The 21,939-nt window shown below is 46.7% G+C and overlaps 1 protein-coding gene across 2 annotated transcripts in view; it reads right to left on the bottom strand.

Moving 5' to 3' along the window:
• The window catches only part of bco2a (beta-carotene oxygenase 2a), a 47,394-nt gene that overhangs the window by 2,366 nt on the left and 23,089 nt on the right, over positions 1-21,939 (bottom strand). For both annotated transcript variants that reach the window (XM_072486478.1, XM_072486479.1), the window contains exons 5-11: positions 18,757-18,859; positions 17,040-17,168; positions 15,526-15,686; positions 11,537-11,704; positions 4,453-4,590; positions 1,947-2,129; positions 845-955 (exon numbers count right to left, since the gene is read on the bottom strand). In XM_072486478.1, the coding sequence (XP_072342579.1) occupies positions 845-955; positions 1,947-2,129; positions 4,453-4,590; positions 11,537-11,704; positions 15,526-15,686; positions 17,040-17,168; positions 18,757-18,859 (993 nt within the window). The remainder of the gene's footprint in view (positions 1-844; positions 956-1,946; positions 2,130-4,452; positions 4,591-11,536; positions 11,705-15,525; positions 15,687-17,039; positions 17,169-18,756; positions 18,860-21,939) is intronic.

The following is a 21,939-nucleotide window of genomic DNA, read 5'->3' as shown; positions in this document are numbered from 1 at the left end:
AGGAAACCCACGCACACACGGGGAGGACGTGCAGACTCCACACAGACAGTGACCCAAGCCGGAATCGAACCTGGGACCCTGGAGCTGTGAAGCAATTGTGCTATCCACAATGCTACCGTGCTGCCCCCAATTTTGCAGAGGTGTCCTTAATAAGTGTTTGATCAATTATGCAAAAGCCTTTCTGCGCCTTTAAGGAATTTGTGCAGGCTGCCTGATTATTGTTCAATGTTATCACGGTGTTGGATATTTTAGGCATCGTTGGACTACAGGCAATTTAAGAACAACACTGAGCCAGCGTCCCCAGCATGTGATTTGTGCGTCTTGGGGCTCAGCTGTTTACTGCTAACAAGGGAAGCAGCTTTTAAACGGCCTCTCACCACTCATCCCCAGTCAAGCCACGAGGATGTCAGCGCAGCACCCCAGCCTTCCCTAAAGGACGTTAGTGAACCAGATGGGTTTTTAACAACAATTAATGATAGTTTCAAGATCATCATTACTCAGCCTAGTTTTCAACTCCTGATTTAATTAATTGAATTTAAATTCCACCAGCTGCTGTGATGGGGTTTGAACCCACGTTCAACCCAGAGCATTAGCCTGGGTCCTGGATTGTCAGTCGAGTGACATTACCACGGCACCACCCCCCTTTGCAATAAGGCAAAATGGAGGAAATAAAGTAGACTATGTGTTCTCATAGGGGGTTGCATGTTATTAGAATATGTAGTCAGATTCATAGCAGAGCCGTACATCAAAAACATATGTCTCTCTCCCTGCAGATGGACTGTCAAGAGGTTAAAGAATGATAAATTTAATCTGATGATATTATGTTATTAATAATTCCAGTTACCGGATTTGGTGAAATAACTACAGATAAGATAATTCCATCATCTTCATCAACACTGTTGGGAGATGGCACAAAGATGGGCTCTGAAGGATAGTAACCTTTTTCTTTCCAAGTCTGCAGAGAAAATATATATGACAAGGCTAATTTACATTTATAAAGTGCTTTTGATGTACAAAATTGTTCCAAGACACTTCACGTAGGCATAAGGAAAAATGCTGAATACTGATTCAATGAAAAGAAAGATAAATTTATATAATACCATTTGCAACTTTTTACAAACTCAGGACATAATCAAAAAATGTTTCATCACCTAATACCTATGGAATGTAGGGAAAATTTTACAGGCGCATTGCACCAGGTAATGATTGCAATGTTCCTGGGCCTTCTCAGCAGACGTAATCAGGTTCACCCTGAGCGAGGGCTTGAAGCTGATTACTTTTCCTTTCAATATATTTTAATATTCAAAATCAGCTGAACGCTGAATCTTTCTGGAACGCGTTATGTTCCCATCCGTTGGTCAGGCATGGTGACCAAACCAGTAGCCTCGGAGGTCATTGTAACTTCCCAGATGGTCAGGGACATAGCAGGGCAGTGCTGGGAGTGCCAACTTGGGGGATGGGTTGAAGGGGATGGGGCAAAAGGGGTGGGGTCTGAAGGGGCGACACATTTAGGGCAATCCATCAGGAGGCCCCAGACTGCCAAAGATAAAGGAAGGCTCCTTGCAACATCGGAGCGCAGTGCTGAACTTACCTGCCGCCTATCACCAACCTGGCGATCTATGTTCAGTGGGTGACATGCTAAAAATGTTGGAGCTGGGGTCCCAACGTCAGTAGAGAGGGATTTTTAATTTCACATTTTAAAGAAACCCAATTGGTCCAACAGATGTGTTTATGCTCCACCTGAGCCTCCTCCCATCTCACCCTATTACCAATTCCTTCTATTCATTTTACAAGTTTATGCAGTTGATCCTTAATCTTCTCTCAAAATTATGTTTGTAATGAGAAAATAAGGCTTCATATTTGCATTTAAAGTGAATTTTAAATAAAACAAGATAGGCAGCACTTAATATAAAAAATATAATCAGATTTCAGTCCAGGGTTTTTACCTTCAATTTTTTTGTTTCCACATCCATCTTTAGAAGAGAATCTATCATTATATTGTTTGCTCCACAGCCATAGAAAAATTTGTATTTCTTTGTATTATACTTTGCATAGTTAATCTGTGGGAATTCCATGCCACCTACATCCAGGAGATCATCATCATGGAGGTCCTCAGCTTCACACCAAATCTATCGGAGTCAACAAAAACGTTATTAGTTTTATTGGTCCTTCCTGTTGAATAAGGAGTCCCCATTAAACAGCACACTGCCATTATTATATTGATTGTAATAATAAATAAAAACAAGTGGTCAAAATACACCTCGGGTAAATCAAAATCTGTAAAGAGAAATAAATTAATGATTCAGGTGTATTTCCAAGTCAGGATTATTATGATCCCAGACCAGACCCCAACAGTGGCTAGAATACTGGACCAAAACCCCAATATTTTAGATTGTGCAGAAAGGATGATTCGATCCAGGAGTGATTGCATGCAAAATAGGGCTTTGATATTTTTGAAACAAAACTTTATTATGAATACAACACTAAACTTTTAACTTCACACCTGGAAAGAACAGCTTACAATTACCCCTTAACACAACTATACAATTTCCCATTAAACAGCAAGGAAATAAATATTAAGCTCTTAATCCATCTTAAAATTAGCAGACTCTGGCTGAATATCTTCAAATAACTGCTTCAACTAGGTTGTTTCAGCCTCTTTCCTGGTCTTCAGACAAGACTGTTCTGCCTTCAAATAATAGTCTTTTTTTTAAACTATCCTCCTTGGAATAAATTGTGGACTCAGAGTCAGGCAGATCAGAACTCGGCTCCTCTCCCTCTCAAAGCTTTTCCAAACTCACTGCTTCTCTCTCTCTCTCTCTCAAAGTTTAAAAACATTGGCGGTGTTCTACTGGCCGTGTTATGCTCAGCGCAGTGCAACACGGCCAGTAGATGCCGGGAGATTCCTCTTCTGGGAACCACCCAGATAACGCAATCTCGCGATGTGAATCCAGCCCATGGACAGATCACTTTTTAGAAAATCTGCATATTAGAGTGAGCCAGCTAGTCTCGCTATATCTATTGCCAAGATCTACCCAAGGCAATGGTATCGAACCCCCTCACCTTGGAGATCTCAGCCGAGCGCTGTTCAGGGCTGGTCTCCACAAACGGGGGCCAGATGGAATGGCACTCATGGGGGTTTCTCAGGGGATTGGAGGCCCCCAGGTGCTTTCCCTCTGCACAGGGTGGCACCCTGGCACTGCTGGTGCCACCTAAGCACCTTAGCACTGACAGCCTGGCACCCTGTCGGTGCCAGCCTGGCACCCAGGGGCATTGGTGCCAAGCTGGCATTTTGTCCACACTGCGGATAGGGCCCGGCGGTACCCTGCACAAGTGTGGGGAGGCTCGATGACCTCCTTATAGGTGAATTGGGGTTTTGCGGGAGTTTGGGGCCACGTTAGGGGGAGTCGAAAGAGGCATCCCCATCTTCTGTACTGAGGAGATCTGGTGAGCAGAGCTCCTTAGTGCAGAAAATTAGACTAAGTGCAACCTCGGCTGGGCATTTCCCGCTGAGTCTCCGTATCTACCCATACGGGCGTTCAATAGCGTGGTGTTTCTCAGTGCTCCGAGTGCCAGGAAACACTGGCTAAACGCGCTCACTATGGGACTCTTTTCCCATTCAGGTAGATCACAACCATTCTGCAGGCTGCAAAAGCACATTAACCCCCCCAGGGACCGCCCCAGTCAATCTACATTCTTCTGGTCAATTTTACCTGCTACTTACCAGAAGCAAAACAAAATCCTTTCTAAAAACATGACCATTCCAGCCAAACACACTATACCCCCAGGCACCTAATTCTTAACTTGTTCCAATATTTAGAAGCCAATATTCCTAAAATCCTCCAATCATTACAGGATGGTGAGTGGCTTGGAGGAGAACTTGCAGGTGATGGTGTTCCCATGCATCTGGTGCCCTTGACCTTCTAATTGGATTACGGACATTGATAATTCAAACCTTACAAAGAAAATTACAAAGAGAAAAATTCTCTACAAATCTCAGTTTTTTAGTTGTCTCATAAGGATAAAGTGATACAGCTAAATTATTATTTTTTAAATTTTGTTCCTGGCTCAATGTCCAAGTATTAAGAAGGCTTTTATTGGCATCAGGTTTCTCAATAAAAATACAATTTCACGTAATTTTCATATCTATATCGGCAATATATCTTGACACAGTTTCAAACAGAAATACATTTTCACGACCACGGCGAGGCTCTCAAAACCTGACCTGTGGCTGGACATTGGTAATTGTCATTGTGTGCAGAGCTAGAAACCTCCCAACTCTGGGCATCCAACTGGGGATGAAAACATGAGTCAAAGACGATACTTAAAGCCGTTAAAGAGTATATTTAAATTTGTATCTCATTGTATAAATGTGCTCTCCACAAACATGAAATAGTCTATTTTGAATAAAATTGAACATTTCAGCACAAAGATAATCAATAGTGAACATACCTTTCCATCAGCCTTCCTGAATATGACTGCATTGCTGTACGTCAGAGTATTGAGGTTCTGATCAATAGGCGTGTTAGAATTGATATTTAAAGGTAAGACAAATCTGCGTGGAAAGCCTTTCGGTAAAGTATTGTAGGCCTAAAACATAATAAAAATTTGAATGGATTAGGGAAACTAAAGATTCACACTAAGGAGGGAGATGAAAGTTAGCAACCAACCCCAATGAGCAGAAACAGCGCTGAGTATAATGGTCAGACCATCAGTGTAGAATAGCAGTCTTTAATACAGTCCATGAGTGTTTTATGGGCAGTCTATTCAACAGCGTAGTTTTTATGCTACCTCTAGGAGTTAAAATTACAAGACTGGTACGATTGATCAAGTGCTCCTACATATCAGCCGGACTCATGAATGACATTCCTTGTCAAGATCCTTGAACCATTTTCTAATTTTTCCTAACCTTTCATTTTTTCCTGTTCCTCCTCAGAAAGAATGAAGCAGCCACAATAGAGAATAATTCCACTTGTCCGATTTGTTTGCAAAGTAACTTCCACTCTCCAACTAAAAATAGTATAGCCACATGCATGGACACAACACACATACTAACACGTACGGACACACACAGACTCCACTACTCAAAGCTAGAACTGGTTAAAGATGTAATAGAAACTTGTATTTGTACAATATCTTTAAGTCCTCAGGTACTTCACAGGAGTGCTGTCAAAGAAAATCGGAAACAGGGCCACATAAATAAATATCAGGACAGGAGGTCAGAAGTTTTTAAGAAGTGTCTTAATTGGGAGAGAGAGATAGAGAAGTAAGGAAGTTTAGAGAGGGATTCCCAGAGTTTAGGGCCTAGGTAGCTGAAGGCAATGTTCCCAATGGTGGAAAAATGAAAATTGGAGATGTGCAAAAGGTTAGAATTGGAGGAGAACAAAGAGTTCAGAGGCTTTTAGAGCAGGAGGAGGACAGGGAGCGGGAAGAGGTTATAAAGAAATGGAGCTGGAGGAGGTTAGAGACAAGGAGCTGGAGGATGTTACAGAGATATGGAGCTGGAGGATGTTACAGAGACAGGGAGTGGGAGGAGGTTATAAAGACATGGAGCTGGAGGAGGTTAGAGATAAGGAGCTGGAGGATGTTAGAGATAAGGAGCTGGAGGATGTTACAGAGATATAGAGCTGGAGGATGTTACAGAGATATAGAGCTGGGAGAGGTTGCAGAGATACAGAGCTGGAGGATGTTACAGAGATACAGAGCTGGAGGAGGTGACAGAGATATGGGGCTGGAGGATGTTAGAGATATGGAGCTGGAGGATGTTACAGAGACAGGGAGTGGGAGGAGGTTATAAAGACATGGAGCTGGTGGAGGTTAGAGATATGGAGCTGGAGGATGTTACAGAGATATAGAGCTGGGGGAGGTTTCAGAGATATAGAGCTGGAGGAGGTTGCAGAGATACAGAGCTGGAGGATGTTACAGAGATATAGAGCTGGAGGAGGCTTCAGAGATATGGAGCTGGAGGAGGTTTCAGAGATATGGGGCTGGAGGAGGTTTCAGAGATATGGGGCTGGAGGAGGTTTCAGAGATATGGGGCTGGAGGACGTTGCAGAGATACAGAGCTGGAGGATGTTACAGAGATATAGAGCTGGAGGAGGTGTCAGAGATATGGGGCTGGAGGAGGTTGCAGAGATATAGAGCTGGAGGATGTGACAGAGATACAGAGCTGGAGGAGATTGCAGAGATACAGAGCTGGAGGATGTTACAGAGATATAGAGCTGGGGGAGGTTGCAGAGATACAGAGCTGGAGGATGTTACAGAGATATAGAGCTGGAGGATGTGACAGAGATATGGAGCTGGAGGATGTGACAGAGATATGGAGCTGGAGGATGTTACAGAGATATGGAGTTGGAGGAGGTTTCAGAGATATGGGGCTGGAGGAGGTTGCAGAGATACCGAGCTGGAGGATGTTACAGAGATATAGAGCTGGAGGAGGTGTCAGAGATATGGGGCTGGAGGAGGTTGCAGAGATATGGGGCTGGAGTATGTTACAGAGATATGGAGCTGGAGGAGGTTTCAGAGATATAGAGCTGGAGGATGTTACAGAGATATAGAGCTGGAGGAGGCTTCAGAGATATGGGGCTGGAGGGGGTTGCAGAGATATAGAGCTGGAGGATGTTACAAAGATATGGAGCTGGAGGATGTTACAAAGATATGGAGCTGGAGGATGTTTCAGAGGTATGGAGCTGGAGGAGGTTTCAGAGGTATGGGGCTGGAGGAGGTTGCAGAGATATAGAGCTGGAGGATGTTACAGAGATACAGAGCTGGAGGAGGTGACAGAGACATGGGGCTGGAGGAGGTTGCAGAGATATAGAGCTGGAAGATGTTACAGAGATATGGAGCTGGAGGAGGTTGCAGATTAATAGAGCTGGAGGATGTTACAAAGATATGGAGCTGGAGGAGGTTACAGAGATGGGGAGGGCTGAACGGATTTAAAAACATGGGACATAGGCATTAGGAACAGAAGTCGGCAATCCAGCCCTTCGAGCCTGCGCTGCCATTCAATCAGATCAGGGCTGATCGCTTCCTGGTCTCAAATCCACCTCCCCACCTGTTCCCCATATCCCTTTAACCCGTTTTTTATCAGAAAAGCAAGATTGAGAATTTTTAAATTGAGACATTGATAAACCGGAGTTCAATGTCAACCGAAGGTCAATGTAAGTCAACAAGAACAGGGTTAATGGATGAAAGACATTTTGTGTGAGTTAGGATATGAGAGAAGAATTTTGGATAAGTTGGTAAGTTTATGGAGGGTACAAGGTGGGAGGCTGACAAGGAGTACATTGAAATAGTCAAGTCTTGGCAGTAGAAAAACATGGATGAGGTTTGCAGCAACAGATGAACTGAGAAATGGTCGGGGACTAGTGATGTTACAGAGATACCAGCAGCTGGTCCTGTCTGAGCGGAAATGGGGTTGGAAGCCTCATCTCAGGGTCAAACAGAATGCCAAGGTTCCAGAGAGTCTAATCAACAATGACCAAGAAGATCAGGGGCGAAATTCTCCTACCCGCCCCCCCACATTTTTGCCCCGACCGGCCGGCGGGAATCTCCGTAACACCGGCCGGTCAATGGGGTTTCCCATTGTGGGGCAGCCCCACGCCGTCGGGAAACCCCCGGGCGCCGGCAAAACGGAGACTCCCGCCGGCGGAGAACGACGCCCCAGTTGTGGTGATGAGTATGGAAGTAAGTTTGTGGAATTTGTAATGACAGTACTACTAACCAGATTGATGGACAAAATTGTTGATATAAATAACCATTAATCCGATGGAGCGTTCATGTTGAGACATTGAAGGCCTGTCATTTGTATGTATTACCCTGTCACTCTGCATTCTGCATGTGCTTTATATGTATATGTATAATAATTGATTATTTTTGTATCCAATGGCAGCTAGATAATCATTTGTAACATATCCATACATGCACTGACTTGATAAAACAACACACTTCTTTCATATCTATCTTATCTCCTATACATTCTTAATTGCTCATTTGTCCCCTCTTTAGGCTCCCTCTGCTATGTATGACCTCAAAGAACAAAGAACAAAGAACAAAGAAATGTACAGCACAGGAACAGGCCCTTCGGCCCTCCAAGCCCGTGCCGACCATACTGCCCGACTAAACTACAATCTTCTACACTTCCTGGGTCCGTATCCTTCTATTCCCATCCTATTCATATATTTGTCAAGATGTCCCTTAAATGTCCCTATCGTCCCTGCCTCCACTACCTCCTCCGGTAGTGAGTTCCAGGCACCCACTACCCTCTGCGTAAAAAACTTGCCTCGTACATCTACTCTAAACTTTGCCCCTCTCACCTTAAACCTATGCCCCCTAGTAATTGACCCCTCTACCCTGGGGAAAAGCCTCTGACTATCCACTCTGTCTATGCCCCTCATAATTTTGTATACCTCTATCAGGTCGCCCCTCAACCTCCTTCGTTCCAGTGAGAACAAACCGAGTTTATTCAATCGCTCCTCATAGCTTATGCCCTCCATACCAGGCAACATTCTGGTAAATCTCTTCTGCACCCTCTCTAAAGCCTCCACATCCTTCTGGTAGTGTGGCGACCAGAATTGAACACTATACTCCAAGTGTGGCCTAACTAAGGTTCTATACAGCTGCAACATGACTTGCCAATTCTTATACTCAATGCCCCGGCCAATGAAGGCAAGCATGCCGTATGCCTTCTTGACTACCTTCTCCACCTGTGTAGCCCCTTTCAGTGATCTGTGGACCTGTACTCCTAGATCTCTTTGACTTTCAATACTCTTGAGGGTTCTACCATTCACTGTATATTCCCTACCTGCATTAGCCCTTCCAAAATGCATTACCTCACATTTGTCCAGGTTAAACTCCATCTGCCATCTCTCCGCCCAAGTCTCCAGACAATCTAAATCCTGCTGTATCCTCAGACAGTCCTCATTGCTATCCGCAATTCCACCAACCTTTGTGTCGTCTGCAAACTTACTAATCAGACCAGTTACATTTTCCTCCAAATCATTTATATATACTACAAAGAGCAAAGGTCCCAGCACTGATCCCTGTGGAACACCACTGGTCACAGCCCTCCAATTAGAAAAGCATCCCTCCATTGCTACCCTCTGCCTTCTATGGCCTAGCCAGTTCTGTATCCACCTTGCCAGTTCACCCCTGATCCCGTGTGACTTCACCTTTTGTACTAGTCTACCATGAGGGACCTTGTCAAAGGCCTTACTGAAGTCCATATAGACAACATCTACTGCCCTACCTGCATCAATCATCTTAGTGACCTCCTCGAAAAACTCTATCAAGTTAGTGAGACACGACCTCCCCTTCACAAAACCGTGCTGCCTCTCACTAATACGTCCATTTGCTTCCAAATGGGAGTAGATCCTGTCTCGAAGAATTCTCTCCAGTAATTTCCCTACCACTGAAGTAAGGCTCACCGGCCTGTAGTTCCCGGGATTATCCCTGCCACCCTTCTTAAACAGAGGAACAACATTGGCTATTCTCCAGTCCTCCGGGACATCCCCTGAAGACAGCGAGGATCCAAAGATTTCTGTCAAGGCCTCAGCAATTTCCTCTCCAGCCTCCTTCAGTATTCTGGGGTAGATCCCATCCGGCCCTGGGGACTTATCTACCTTAATATTTTTTAAGACACCCAACACCTCGTCTTTTTGGATCACAATGTGACCCAGGCTATCTACACCCCCTTCTCCAGACTCAACATCTACCAATTCCTTCTCTTTGGTGAATACTGATGCAAAGTATTCATTTAGTACCTCGCCCATTTCCTCTGGCTCCACACATAGATTCCCTTGCCTATCCTTCAGTGGGCCAACCCTTTCCCTGGCTACCCTCTTGCTTTTTATGTAAGTGTAAAAAGCCTTGGGATTTTCCTTAACCCTATTTGCCAATGACTTTTCATGACCCCTTCTAGCCCTCCTGACTCCCTGCTTAAGTTCCTTCCTACTTTCCTTATATGCCACACAGGCTTCGTCTGTTCCCAGCCTTTTAGCCCTGACAAATGCCTCCTTTTTCTTTTTGACGAGGCCTACAATATCATTCGTCATCCAAGGTTCCCGAAAATTGCCGTATTTGTCTTTCTTCCTCACAGGAACATGCCTGTCCTGTATTCCTATCAACTGACACTTGAAAGCCTCCCACATGTCAGATGTTGATTTGCCCTCAAACATCCGCCCCCAATCTATGCTCTTCAGTTCCCGCCTAATATTGTTATAATTAGCCTTCCCCCAATTTAGCACATTCATCCTCGGACCACTCTTATCCTTGTCCACCAGTACTTTAAAACTTACTGAATTGTGGTCACTGTTACCGAAATGCTCCCCTACTGAAACATCCAACACCTGGCCGGGCTCATTCCCCAATACCAGGTCCAGTACCGCCTCTTCCCTAGTTGGACTGTTTACATATTGTTTTAAGAAGCCCTCCTGGATGCTCCTTACAAACTCTGCCCCGTCTAAGCCCCTGGCACTAAGTGAGTCCCAGTCAATATTGGGGAAGTTGAAGTCTCCCATCACCACAACCCTGTTGTTTTTACTCTTTTCCAAAATCTGTCTACCTATCTGCTCCTCTATCTCCCGCTGGCTGTTGGGAGGCCTGTAGTATACCCCCAACATTGTGACTGCACCCTTCTTATTCCTGATCTCTACCCATATAGCCTCACTGCCCTCTGAGGTGTCCTCTCGCTGTATAGCTGTGATACTCTCCTGAACAAGTAGCGCAACTCCGCCTCCCCTTTTACATCCCCCTCTATCCCGCCTGAAACATCTAAATCCTGGAACGTTTAGCTGCCAATCCTGCCCTTCCCTCAACCAGGTCTCTGTAATGGCAACAACATCATAGTTCCAAGTACTAATCCAAGCTCTAAGTTCATCTGCCTTACCCGTAATGCTCCTTGCATTAAAACATATGCACTTCAGGCCACCAGACCTGCTGTGTTCAGCAACTTCTCCCCGTCTGCTCTGCCTCAGAGCCACACTGTCCATATTCCCTAGTTCTCCCTCAACGCTCTCACCTTCTGACCTATTGCTCCCGTGCCCACCCCCCTGCCATACTAGTTTATGGCAGGGGGGTGGGCACCTCCTCACAAAAGGATGGAAAGGCTACCTGGTTCCTGCCCTTTGCTACACAAGAAAGATGGGGCATACTCGTAACACTGATTATTCCTCCCCCCAGAATTCACCTTGTGCAAACATTGACAACCCAATGAAAACTGGAACTCATTGCTGAAGGCATCAAAGCACCGAGCTAACGATGTAATAAAATTGTACATTGACCAACTGTGCCACATCTCATAAAAAGAAAATATGAGCACAAAGCTCTTGCTGCCATCCAACGCGCCAATTTAGTTTTGTTTCTTTTTTCACAAGGGAATAAATAAATTATATCTCTATAGATAATTAGGATCTGTTCATGTGCAGTATTTTGAAACAAAGGAACATTGATCCCAAGCACACAATCTGTCCAGTCCTAAACATGGTGTAGTATAATGACCACTGACACATTGAAACTATGAAATAATGTTTAATATTGCCTTATCCAGTGCTTCTCCAGTTTGGCGGAAGGTTTGCAGGTTTATGTTGTTGATAATTTCGCCATCATCAAAACAGCAGAGATCAAGAACAATAAAACCATTGTTTTCAAAGGCATTGATATGATGGAATGTACTGAAGGCTTTGGTGTAATACTGGAGAGGAATTATCTGCAAAAGGAATGTGAAAATGTTTAGGCATGTAAAACAAATCATTTGGCTCAACAAGTTTGTCCCTATTGACAAAATTAATTTTAAAAATACCAACCTCATTATTGTCCATTAGTGAAGAATACAAAACCGCGTTTACTTTTTATCCTTGTCTTAAAGGCATTAATTTACAATTCTATCATAAAATATTCATCCAAACCGTGTTTGAAAGGTTGATAAATCATTTATGTGAATGAACACATTTCCTTATTGCTTGCAAAGTAGATTAATCATATGCCTGAGTGGTTAGTGTGTTCCAGTTCACTGGAAGTTGCTGCAGCAGCAAACTCTTCTGCATGCATGTTGCAGCCTGGATCTATCGACAGTGAAGGTAGAGGCTCCTTTCTTTTCATCTCATGGCTGACCAGGAATCTCTCCCACTCTTACCACCAGCCATTAGTGTGTGTTGGTAGGACTTGCAGATTGATTCCTGTTTGGCCATGTCATGATATTCAGATAAACATCGCCCAACACGAAAGGCCACATTATGAATACATTTTTCTAGGCCTTTGAGTGCAATGTGGGACTCAAATTCAGAGCTTCAGAGGCAATGGCCCGATGCACTTGTGCCACAAACCCCACTGAGTGGTCAGTACACACCTTATACATCTATTTCTTGGTTGTATATAAGACTCCTATTTTTAAAGCGACATTCTCCTGGTTTCTCAGGCCTCTATATCCCACCCTGCACCTACCTCCTAACTGAGGAGATGAGCAACATGTAGCCAATATTCTGCATCTTCTCGCAAGCTGGGAAAAAAAACAGAGTTGAGAATCTTGGGCGCGATTCTCCGACCCCCCGCCGGTTGGAGAATCGCCGGGGGCTGGCGTGAATCTCGCCCCCGCCATGTCCCGAATTCTCTGCTACCAGAGAATCGGCGGGGGGGGCAGGAATTGCGCCGGTCGGCGGGCTCCCCCCGGACGATTCTCCGGCCCGCGATGGGCCGAAGTCCCGCCGCTGTCAACCCTCGCCAGCCGGCGTGGATGGAACCACCTACCTTACCGGCGGGAGCAGATGGCGCGGGTGGGCTCCGGGGTCCTGGGGGGGGGGGGGGCGCGGGGCGATCTGGTCCCGGGGGGGGGGGGGTGCCCCCACGGTGGCCTGGCCCACAATTAGGGCCCACCGATCCGCGGACGGGCCTGTGCCGTGGGGGCACTCATTTTCTTCCGCCTTCGCCATGGTCTTCACTCCACTGCGCATGCGCGGGGATGCCGTGAGCGGCCGCTGACGCTCCCGTGCATGCATCACCCGGCGAAGTCCTTTCGGCGCCGAAAGGCCTTTCCCGCCAGCCGGTGGGGCGGAAATCACTCCGGCGTGGGCCCAGCCCCTCAAGGTGAGGGCTTGGCCCCTAAAGGTGCGGAGAATTCCGCACCTTTGGGGCGGCCCGACGCCAGAGTGGTTCACGGCATTCCATTATGCCGGATTCCCCCGCCCCGCCGGGTAGGTGGAGAATCCCGGCCCTTACGAGAATTGTAATTCCCTCTGCCCACAGAAACAGGGCAGCATGGGAGGTAAAATACAAACAGTGTATTCTCTGCTTGCTTCCCGTCCTGTGGCCATTTTGATGCCCCTGTGTAGGGTACTGAAGGGCTCAGTTGTGAGTCTAATGAATTAATGTAAATATGATGTCATAGAATCATAGTGCAGAAGGAGGCCATTCGACCCATTGAGTCTGCACCAGCCCTTGGAAAGAGCACCCTATCTAAGCCCACACCTCCACCCTATCCCCATAATCCAGTAACCCCACCTAACCTTTTTTGGACTCCAAGGGTAATTTAGCATGGCCAATCCACCTAACCTGCACATCTTTGGACTGTGGGAGGAAACCGGAGCACCCGGAGGAAACCCATGCAGGCACGGAGAGAACGTGCAGACTCCGCACAGTCAGTCAGCCAGGAATTGAACCTGGGACCCTCGAGCTGTGAAGCAAGTGTGCTAACCACTGTGCTACTGTGCTGCCCACGGTAGCATTAGGATCATTAGGATTCTAATTCAGTTTTAACTGCCTACTGAACAGAACATCCAGACTGAGTTTATTTAACTCAGCAATGACCAGAGATCACACATGGACATTCTTCAGTTGCAACACTGCAACACTGAATGCTTAGATTGAGATATATATTTACGAACAGAACTATTGTGGCCATCCCCTTAATCATTCCTTTCCTGATATATGACTTGTCATTATTAAGCCAGAAAGAACAGCTAGATGACCTGTTCAAAGGCTTAGCCCAATTCTGCTTTTGACCTGATATTAAGGGAGCATGCAGAGGACAGATTTTAAAAAATGTCATGCCAATGGAACTATTTAGTCCCTGTTAATGATCAGGGGCGGGATTCTCCAGGAATCGGCAGGAACCACTCCGGCGTCGGACCGCCCCAAAGGTGCGGAATCCTCCGCACCTTCAGGGGCTAGGCCGGTGGTGGAGTGGTTTGCACCCCGCCGTCCGGCGTGGAAGGCCTTTGGCGCCGCACCAGCCGGGGTCGAAGGGACACCGCCGGTCGGTGCGGGCGCGGGAGCATCAGCGGCTGCTGACGTCACCCCTGCGCATGCGCAGGGGGTGGTTCACCTTCGCGCCGACCATCGCAGAGGCTTACACGACCGGCGCGTGGCCAGGCCACCATGGGGGCACCACCCCGGGGCCAGTTCGCCCCACACCCACCCCAGGACCCCGGAGAACGCCCGCGCCGCCAGGTCCCGCCGGTAAGGGACCAACCCCAATTTACACTGGCGGGACCTGCATAGAATGGGCGGGACTTCGGCCCATCGCGGGCCGGAGAATCGCCGGCGGGAGCCCGCTGACTGGCCCCCCGCGATTCCCGCCCCCGTCGGAGAATTCAGCAGCCGGCGGACGCGGGATTCACGCCACCCCCTACCGATTCTCCGACCCGGCGGGGGGTCGGAGAATCCCGCCCATGGTTGTCAACAGGATGGGATATCTGGCTGAGTATATTGGGATATTGTTGTTTTGTTACATCCTCTAATTTAATCTAAAATCTATTCTTGTTGATCAAGTACGATGTGTAAAATCTTAAACCAGTGTAAGGTCCGCTCTACTGCAAACATGTCTGGGGCGAAATTCTCCGGAAACAGCGCGATGTCCGCCGACTGGCGCCCAAAACGGCGCAAATCAGTCGGGCATCGCGCTGCCCCAAAGGTGCGGAATGCTCCGCATCTTTGGGGGCCGAGCCCCAACCTTAAGGGGCTAGGCCCGCGCCGGACGAATTTCCGCCCCGCCAGCTGGCGGGAAAGGCCTTTGGTGCGCTGCCAGCTGGCGCGGAAATGACATCTCCGGGCGGCGCATGCGCGGGAGCGTCAGCGGCCGGTGACGGCATTCCCGCGCATGCGCAGTGGAGAGAGTCTCTTCCGCCTCCGCCATGGTGGAGACCGTGGCGAAGGCGGAAGGAAAAGAGTGCCCCCACGGCACAGGCCCACCCGTGGATCAGTGGGCCCCGATCGCGGACCAGGCCACCATGGGGACACCCCCCGGGGCCAGATCGCCCCGTGCCCCCCCCCAGGACCCCGGAGCCCGCCCGCGCCGCCTAGTCCCGCCGATAAGGTAGGTGGTTTAATCTACGCCGGCGGGTCAGGCATTTTAGCGGCGGGACTTCGGCAATATCCGGTGCCGGAGACTTCGGCAACCGCGGGGGCGGATTTAACGCCAGCCCCCGGCGATTCTCCGACCCGGCGGGGGGTCGGAGAATCTCGCACCTTGTGTTTGGTACGTAAATGATATAGTCATATTTTTTAAAATACTCCAAATCTGCAAAGTTGTCATACCTCTCCTGTGTGTTTATTAGCTACATGGATAACGGTGTTGAGTTCGGGCTCCCAGTTTATCGCATTGTTCATACTTTTACCCCTGAATTTGGATGTGAGAATTTTCAGCAAGTTTATTTTCAGTGGTTGCTCAACAAAGATGATGTAGTTTTTAGACATTCCTATCATGGAAAAACAAAATGTTATTAGCATAATTTTATAGAGTTCAATACATTCATTCATCATTTTACCACTTTTGTACGTAATAAACTTAGTGTAATAAAATGAAGGACACGGTGTCTCCTTGAAAGGAATATTCAGTGTCCGACAGCAAGTAACAGAGTTAGGTTATCCAAAGCCCTATTTTAATTTATGCCATCGGTGGAAGCGCCGAACTGAACATCTTTCCAATCCACAGAAATTAATTAATGTGGAGAGTGGCCCCACATAGAAGTAGGTAATTTAAAGGAATATACATCATCATGCAAGCATTCCTTCGAAATAAAAACAAAACAATAGAATTAATCACTCTTTAATGTCGGGAAATTTACAAATTAAGTCTTAATCTATGGGAATAATCAGGAGGAATGCCAGCCAAAACTGTAATAGTCTTTTTATAAGCATATCTTCACAGATGCACCATTATTCCCTTTGGGGAATAGTGGGGAAATGGTGGAAGGATTCCAAGCTAGGATTCAGCCAGTTGAAGCGCGTTATGTATGCTCCATCCATGGTCAACAAGTCCGGCCATTGGACTCGAACCCGGACTTTCTGATCCAGAATGGGATGGTACAATTGACCATAAGGCCCCCTGCTGTGATAGTAAGAAGGTTTCATGCTATCGGTTAGTTTAATGACACAAACAAATGTCCCTTCAAGTGTCTCTTCATTCATATCTCTAGATTTGCCAATTAAACCCCAGTCAGATGTATGTGTGAATAAACCTATTGAACATTCAATACAATTCAACCATGTATACATTTTAAATGATAATGAACTCAGCCTCATTTGGATTTGTTAGGCATTTGTTTGCAATTTAAGCTCAGCCAGATTCGCTAAACTAGGATATTTTAAAATTTGCACAGTTGTCAAGTGCAGGGCTCTCACTGATGCATGGAAGGGAAACAACAAACTAAAATTTAAACTAATAATCATGAGAAGTAAATTATTTCATGCAAATGTTACTCCAGGTGCATTATATAAAACTTTTGGCATCCACAAAGTGGAATTTCTTACATCCTTCAATTTTCCATTAACTTTACAGGCTTTAGAAACCCCAGCATGGCATTAACTAATTTCCAATTCTTATCTCATTATTTCTCTTATTCTTTTCATCTTATTAGTGCCCTAGATTTCTCATTAAAAATTGTTTTGATTCTTAAAAGATAAGCAACATTATTAATTATCCCATCATATATTTTACAATCCAACATGTGCAAAAAGATGACATAATAAATATTTCAATTACTCCTTAATATGCAAACATTTACAGGTCAAGTCACAATCTATGCTAGTAATGCGAAGACATGTCAAACCAAAGCTGTGGTAGTAAGAAGGCTTCATGCTGTCCACTGGTGTAATACCGCAAACAATTTTGGCTCCTTGAAGTGTCTCCTCGTCATCTGACTTCTGCTGAGGAACAGCAATGATGTTATATATTGTGCCTACAAAACAAAACATAATTGTAGAATGACAGGGTATTCCAGCATTCCAGTCAATCATTCAAGTCAGTGTTAGTGTTTGACCCTCCATGTGCCACAGTCAACTTCTGCACAATCCAATTCATCTTCCTATTCTGCTTCAACTTTCAGTAATAATCGCTCATAAAAGAATTATCAAATCCATTTGAATCATCGTTTTTGGAAGGGAATTCACTTTCAAACCACTCGGCGTAAAGAGCCTTAGTTTTATTCTTTGTGAGATTATCGGTAAACTCTGCCCGCTCATTATTATATCAGCCATCGATGTAAACAATTTAAGTCAACCTGACCCTTCAGAACCATAAAGATTTCCATTCGCTCAAAAAAGAAAAACCCTAACTTTCTAATGAGTACAAAGTACAATCCATTATCTAGTCTCTGAAGCGTGGCTTGTCTTTTATTACCAGGAAACAATGTGGTTAACACATTACAAAACAGAAAAATAAGTATTCCGAGTCCCTCCATAGTTCAGTGATGAAGTGCTTCATTCAAAGTGGAACTGAAGCATACAGAATATCAGCACAACAGGAAATACTTGACAGGATATAATAACTCTAAATTTGAGTTACAGGGTGGCACGTCATGTCATTTCTAAAATTGTGATATTGACTAATCTCAGTGAAATTAGCATGGAAATGCCACGCCTTTCCATTGATTAAAATGTTACGAGTACTTTTAAGCACGAAAAATAGTGAACAGTTTAAAATTAGAATCGTGGATATTTTGAAAAGGAACACTGCTAACTGAAAAACTCACAAAAAAGAGTATCTGTTTTCTGTGCTTTTAATGCTTCCAATTCCACAGCAAATTATTGAATTAAGCGATATGCATTAGAGAATGAACACATGATATGGTGTGTAAATGTTATGAATGGTGCATTGTGAAGGCAACTATGCAGAAATAGATCACTCAAATTGCTTGGTAATAGATTTTAGATGTAATACTTCAGTTTAGTTTAACGTATGGGAATAACTGCAGACACAATAGCCCAATTCTTGTCACACTTCATGATACAGAACTCAAAACTGCAAGGTGCATTTATATTGCACTGGTGCTACTGAGTTTCCCCAGTGGGGGTAAAGTCAACTGCAAGCAAAATTTCAAAATGATGAGATTCAATTTTAAAACGATTGCTACAAACGGGCAATCTATGCCTGTCCCAACAGTCTTACATTTGACTCGCATTTGGCTGCACAGGACCTATGCTGAGGCAATTCGCCTACAGATGAAGAATACAACATCTTGCACAATGTGTAAGTATTTCAATTATAGAACTTATTAAGTCTGTGTGTTGTTTGTCTCTCAAAAGCATTGGGGTAGGGGCTAAACGTGCTTCCACGGGAAGGAGAAACATGGATTGCAAATGCAGATTCCATTACAATACCAACACAAGTGATGAACACACTGGTAAACAGTGCACAGTACTCCTTCTCACACGTAAATGGGTTCCTGACAAAGTTACAAAGTTGGAATGGGAGCAGCTCCCAGGAATCTCCTGTCCAATGTTTGTGGAGATGCAATATCAGTGTATATTACTTTCGGGCAAAGTTACCATTCTTTCCATACGAATTGCCCATATTGTAGGTTGTCCCATCAGGGTCATAATGTGGATGGGCTGTTGTTCCATTCACTGCTACAAATTTGGTCCAATCTACCTAGCAACATAATCGTAAATTAAACAGATAAAGGTTACTTTTAAAATTGTCAAAACATTTGGTTCCTTGTCATGTAGTTGTGAATGGATCTACAATGCTAATAAAGGAACAGACTACATGCTCTGGCTGAACAATATTAGACACATATTAAAGTTAATTAATTAAAACAATAGAATACAATGTTCCTCTATATACCCATACTTTCTACCTCAAGTTGCAACAAATGCACATTATTTATCTGCAGCCAGGGCCCATCATAGGTAGTCACTAAGTAAATTTAAAGAGATTAGGGAGAAATAAAATCCTTGAATTACAGAATGCTCTTGGTCAACATTATAGTTGAAGATAAAAAGAAACGCCTTTAAATTAATGTAGGGCAAGTTCAGACTGAACAAGTATGAGACTAATTATTTTTTTTAATAGATTAGAGGTGAAAGGAAGCGGAACAGTTACCTTTACAAATAATGCCGGGTGAAAGGGTTCACTGGAAAGAATGCAAAGTAAATGTAGAAGCAGGTTAAAAGAATACTGTGAGAGGCTAGGAAAACACACAAGAAAAAAAGTATGCAGTAGCAAAATACAATTGTAAAAATTCTTCAAAGTTTATAGTTGTTAGAGGACTGAGAGAAGAGGTAAGAAAATTAGGAGAAGCAAATTAGCTTGAAATTGTGGATTAAATATCCCAAACTGTCCACAATGAATAGCACGCTCTTCCGATAAAGCACCGTACACCGGAATCCTGAAACTTGATTGGGCAGAAAATCTGTTTTGATGCTGAAATCGTGGCGGGTGCCGGATTCACGCCAAATCACAATTCTCGGGTACCTCGACAGCGGCGTCAATGCGTTCCACTCCGCACGTATAGTAAACGCTGTTTGTATATCGTTAGCGGCCCGACCCGGTATTCTCTGGGGCCTCCGCCATTCTCCACTGGGAGGAATTCCCAACGGCAAAGTTCATTTGGGCTTTTAAAAATCGAGAAGCAGGTGCCGTGGCTGATGAGGGAGAGAGAGAAGGCAGGACACGGGGAGGCGCGGCTGTGCGCTGCCGGTCCTGACACTGGCCAGGCTGGCTGCGAGGGAAGGGGCCTCTGCCAAGGCCGGGGGAAAAGAATACCGGCGTTGAGACCAGTTTCAACGAAGCCCACACAGCGACCAGGGGCGTGCTCGAGCGGTTCTTTGGCATCCTGAAGATGCGGTTTAGATGCCTGGACTGCACTGGAGGGACCCTCCAGTGCTGGGAGGGTCACCCACATCGTGGTGGCCTGCTGCATCCTCCACAATATCACGCAGCAGAGGGGGCAACTTGCTAAAGGACCAGGATGAAAGCCAGTCCTCATCCGATGCGGAGAATGTGGGGGAGGGGGAGGATGGGCAGAACATGGGTCCGGGAGGCCGCACAACGTGTGCGCCAGGGCCAGCGTGCACGGGACGCTCTGATCGCCCGTTGCCCATGTGATGCGCCTGGGACAGAAGGGGGAGTCCGAGATACTGCGGTGTTCTGGCACCTCCCCTGAGGGGCCCATCACTTCCTTCTCCCTTGGGATGCCCGATGGCCCCCGGGCTAATCCATGGCATGGGGTATGAGCAGAGGTCCCTCCCGAGACCCCGCGCCACCTGGAGGTCCGCTGCTGTCTCGACCAGGGTCTGCCTGCACACGGCCATGGAGCACAGGGAGTGGACCACCTCCATCTGGGAATGCACTACATCACCCATTGACTGTGCCACCACCTTCTGGGTCTGTGCCACATCAGCCAATGACTGCGCCATCTCCCTCTGGGACTGGGCCACCTCCCTCTGTGTCTGCACCAAGCCGGCCAGTGCCTGGGCAATGCCACTGACGCTCTTACCTATGGCCTGCTGTGACTAGGCCACACTCAGGAGCACAGCTGCAATGTCCAGGTGGCTCTAACACATAGCTGCCTGTGAGAGCACAGTACTATCCAGGGCCTTGGACACCACCTGCAAAAAGTGCCCCAGGCCTTGAACATGCTGATCCATGGCTGAAAACCTCGCCCGCAATGCCTCCACCATGGATGCCACCTGTGCGGTGTTGGCCTGGGTGGCATGCATGGCCGACACCACCTCCTACTCCAGCACATGGTTGGACTCTTCCAACTGAATCCGTAGGTGCTGGATGCTCGCCGACATCCCCCAAGTAGACCCTGGCTCTCCAACTGCATCTCTGGAATCGATGGGACCCTCCGTTCCAGAAGCCCAAAACCCATCTGGTCCCCCGGTCGGTCCGCCCTCCGACCGTCCGCCTCCTCGGGATTTCCTACCTCCACCTGCTGTACCAGGGCATGTGTATGGTGCGTACCAGAGTGTGCCCCAGGAACCTCTTTGTTAAATTGCCCTACTGAGGTGAGTGGTGTGGGTTTAAGGGTGGTGTGGGGGTGATGTTGGGGGTGTATGTGAGGGTGCTTTGGGGGTGGGTCTGAGGTTGGTGTGAGGTGGTGTTGGGGTGTATGTGAGGGTGGTGTATGTGAGAGGGTGCTTTGGGGGTGGGTGGAGTATGGGGTGGTGGTGGTGGTGACGGTGTGGGGGGGGGGGGTAACACACATGTCACAGGGAACTGCAATTCAGCGGGGTCTCACTTCCTCACCCGATGCCGACTCTCTACCCTGACAACTGCCCTTTCTTTGGGCCCCACCAACCACGTCCAGGGCCACCTGCTCTGCTGCTGTGGAAGGCCGCAGGTCCGGCGGTCCGCTTCCAGTCTTCTCCTGCTCCCGGCGGTTATGGGCAGCCTTCTCCTGGGGGGGTGCAGGTGCGGTGGTTACGGGGATTGGTGCTAGGGAAACAGTGCTCGTCTCCTCACCCTGGCCACCATGAGGAGGCCATGCAGTTTCTTGCGGCACCGCTGGCCAGTCCGGACAGCGTTGCTCACGGCGCTGATCACCTCTGCCAGCTGGCCCATGCCCGGCGAATGGAGGCAGCTGGCTCTCCTCCACAGCGTCTAGCAGGGGCTCGATCTCGGAGTGCGTGAAAGGGGGACTGTTCTCCTCGCTGCCATCTTGTTGGCTGGGATGGTGAGTGTGGGGAGTGCAGTGTGTATATGTGGCTGGGGCTTGTCAGCCT

The sequence above is a fragment of the Scyliorhinus torazame genome, chromosome 21 (genome assembly GCF_047496885.1).
Source record: "Scyliorhinus torazame isolate Kashiwa2021f chromosome 21, sScyTor2.1, whole genome shotgun sequence".
Classification (NCBI taxonomy): Eukaryota; Metazoa; Chordata; class Chondrichthyes; order Carcharhiniformes; family Scyliorhinidae; genus Scyliorhinus; species Scyliorhinus torazame.
The sequence above is the reverse complement of the archived record's forward strand: the minus strand, read 5'-3'. Positions and strand labels throughout refer to the sequence as shown.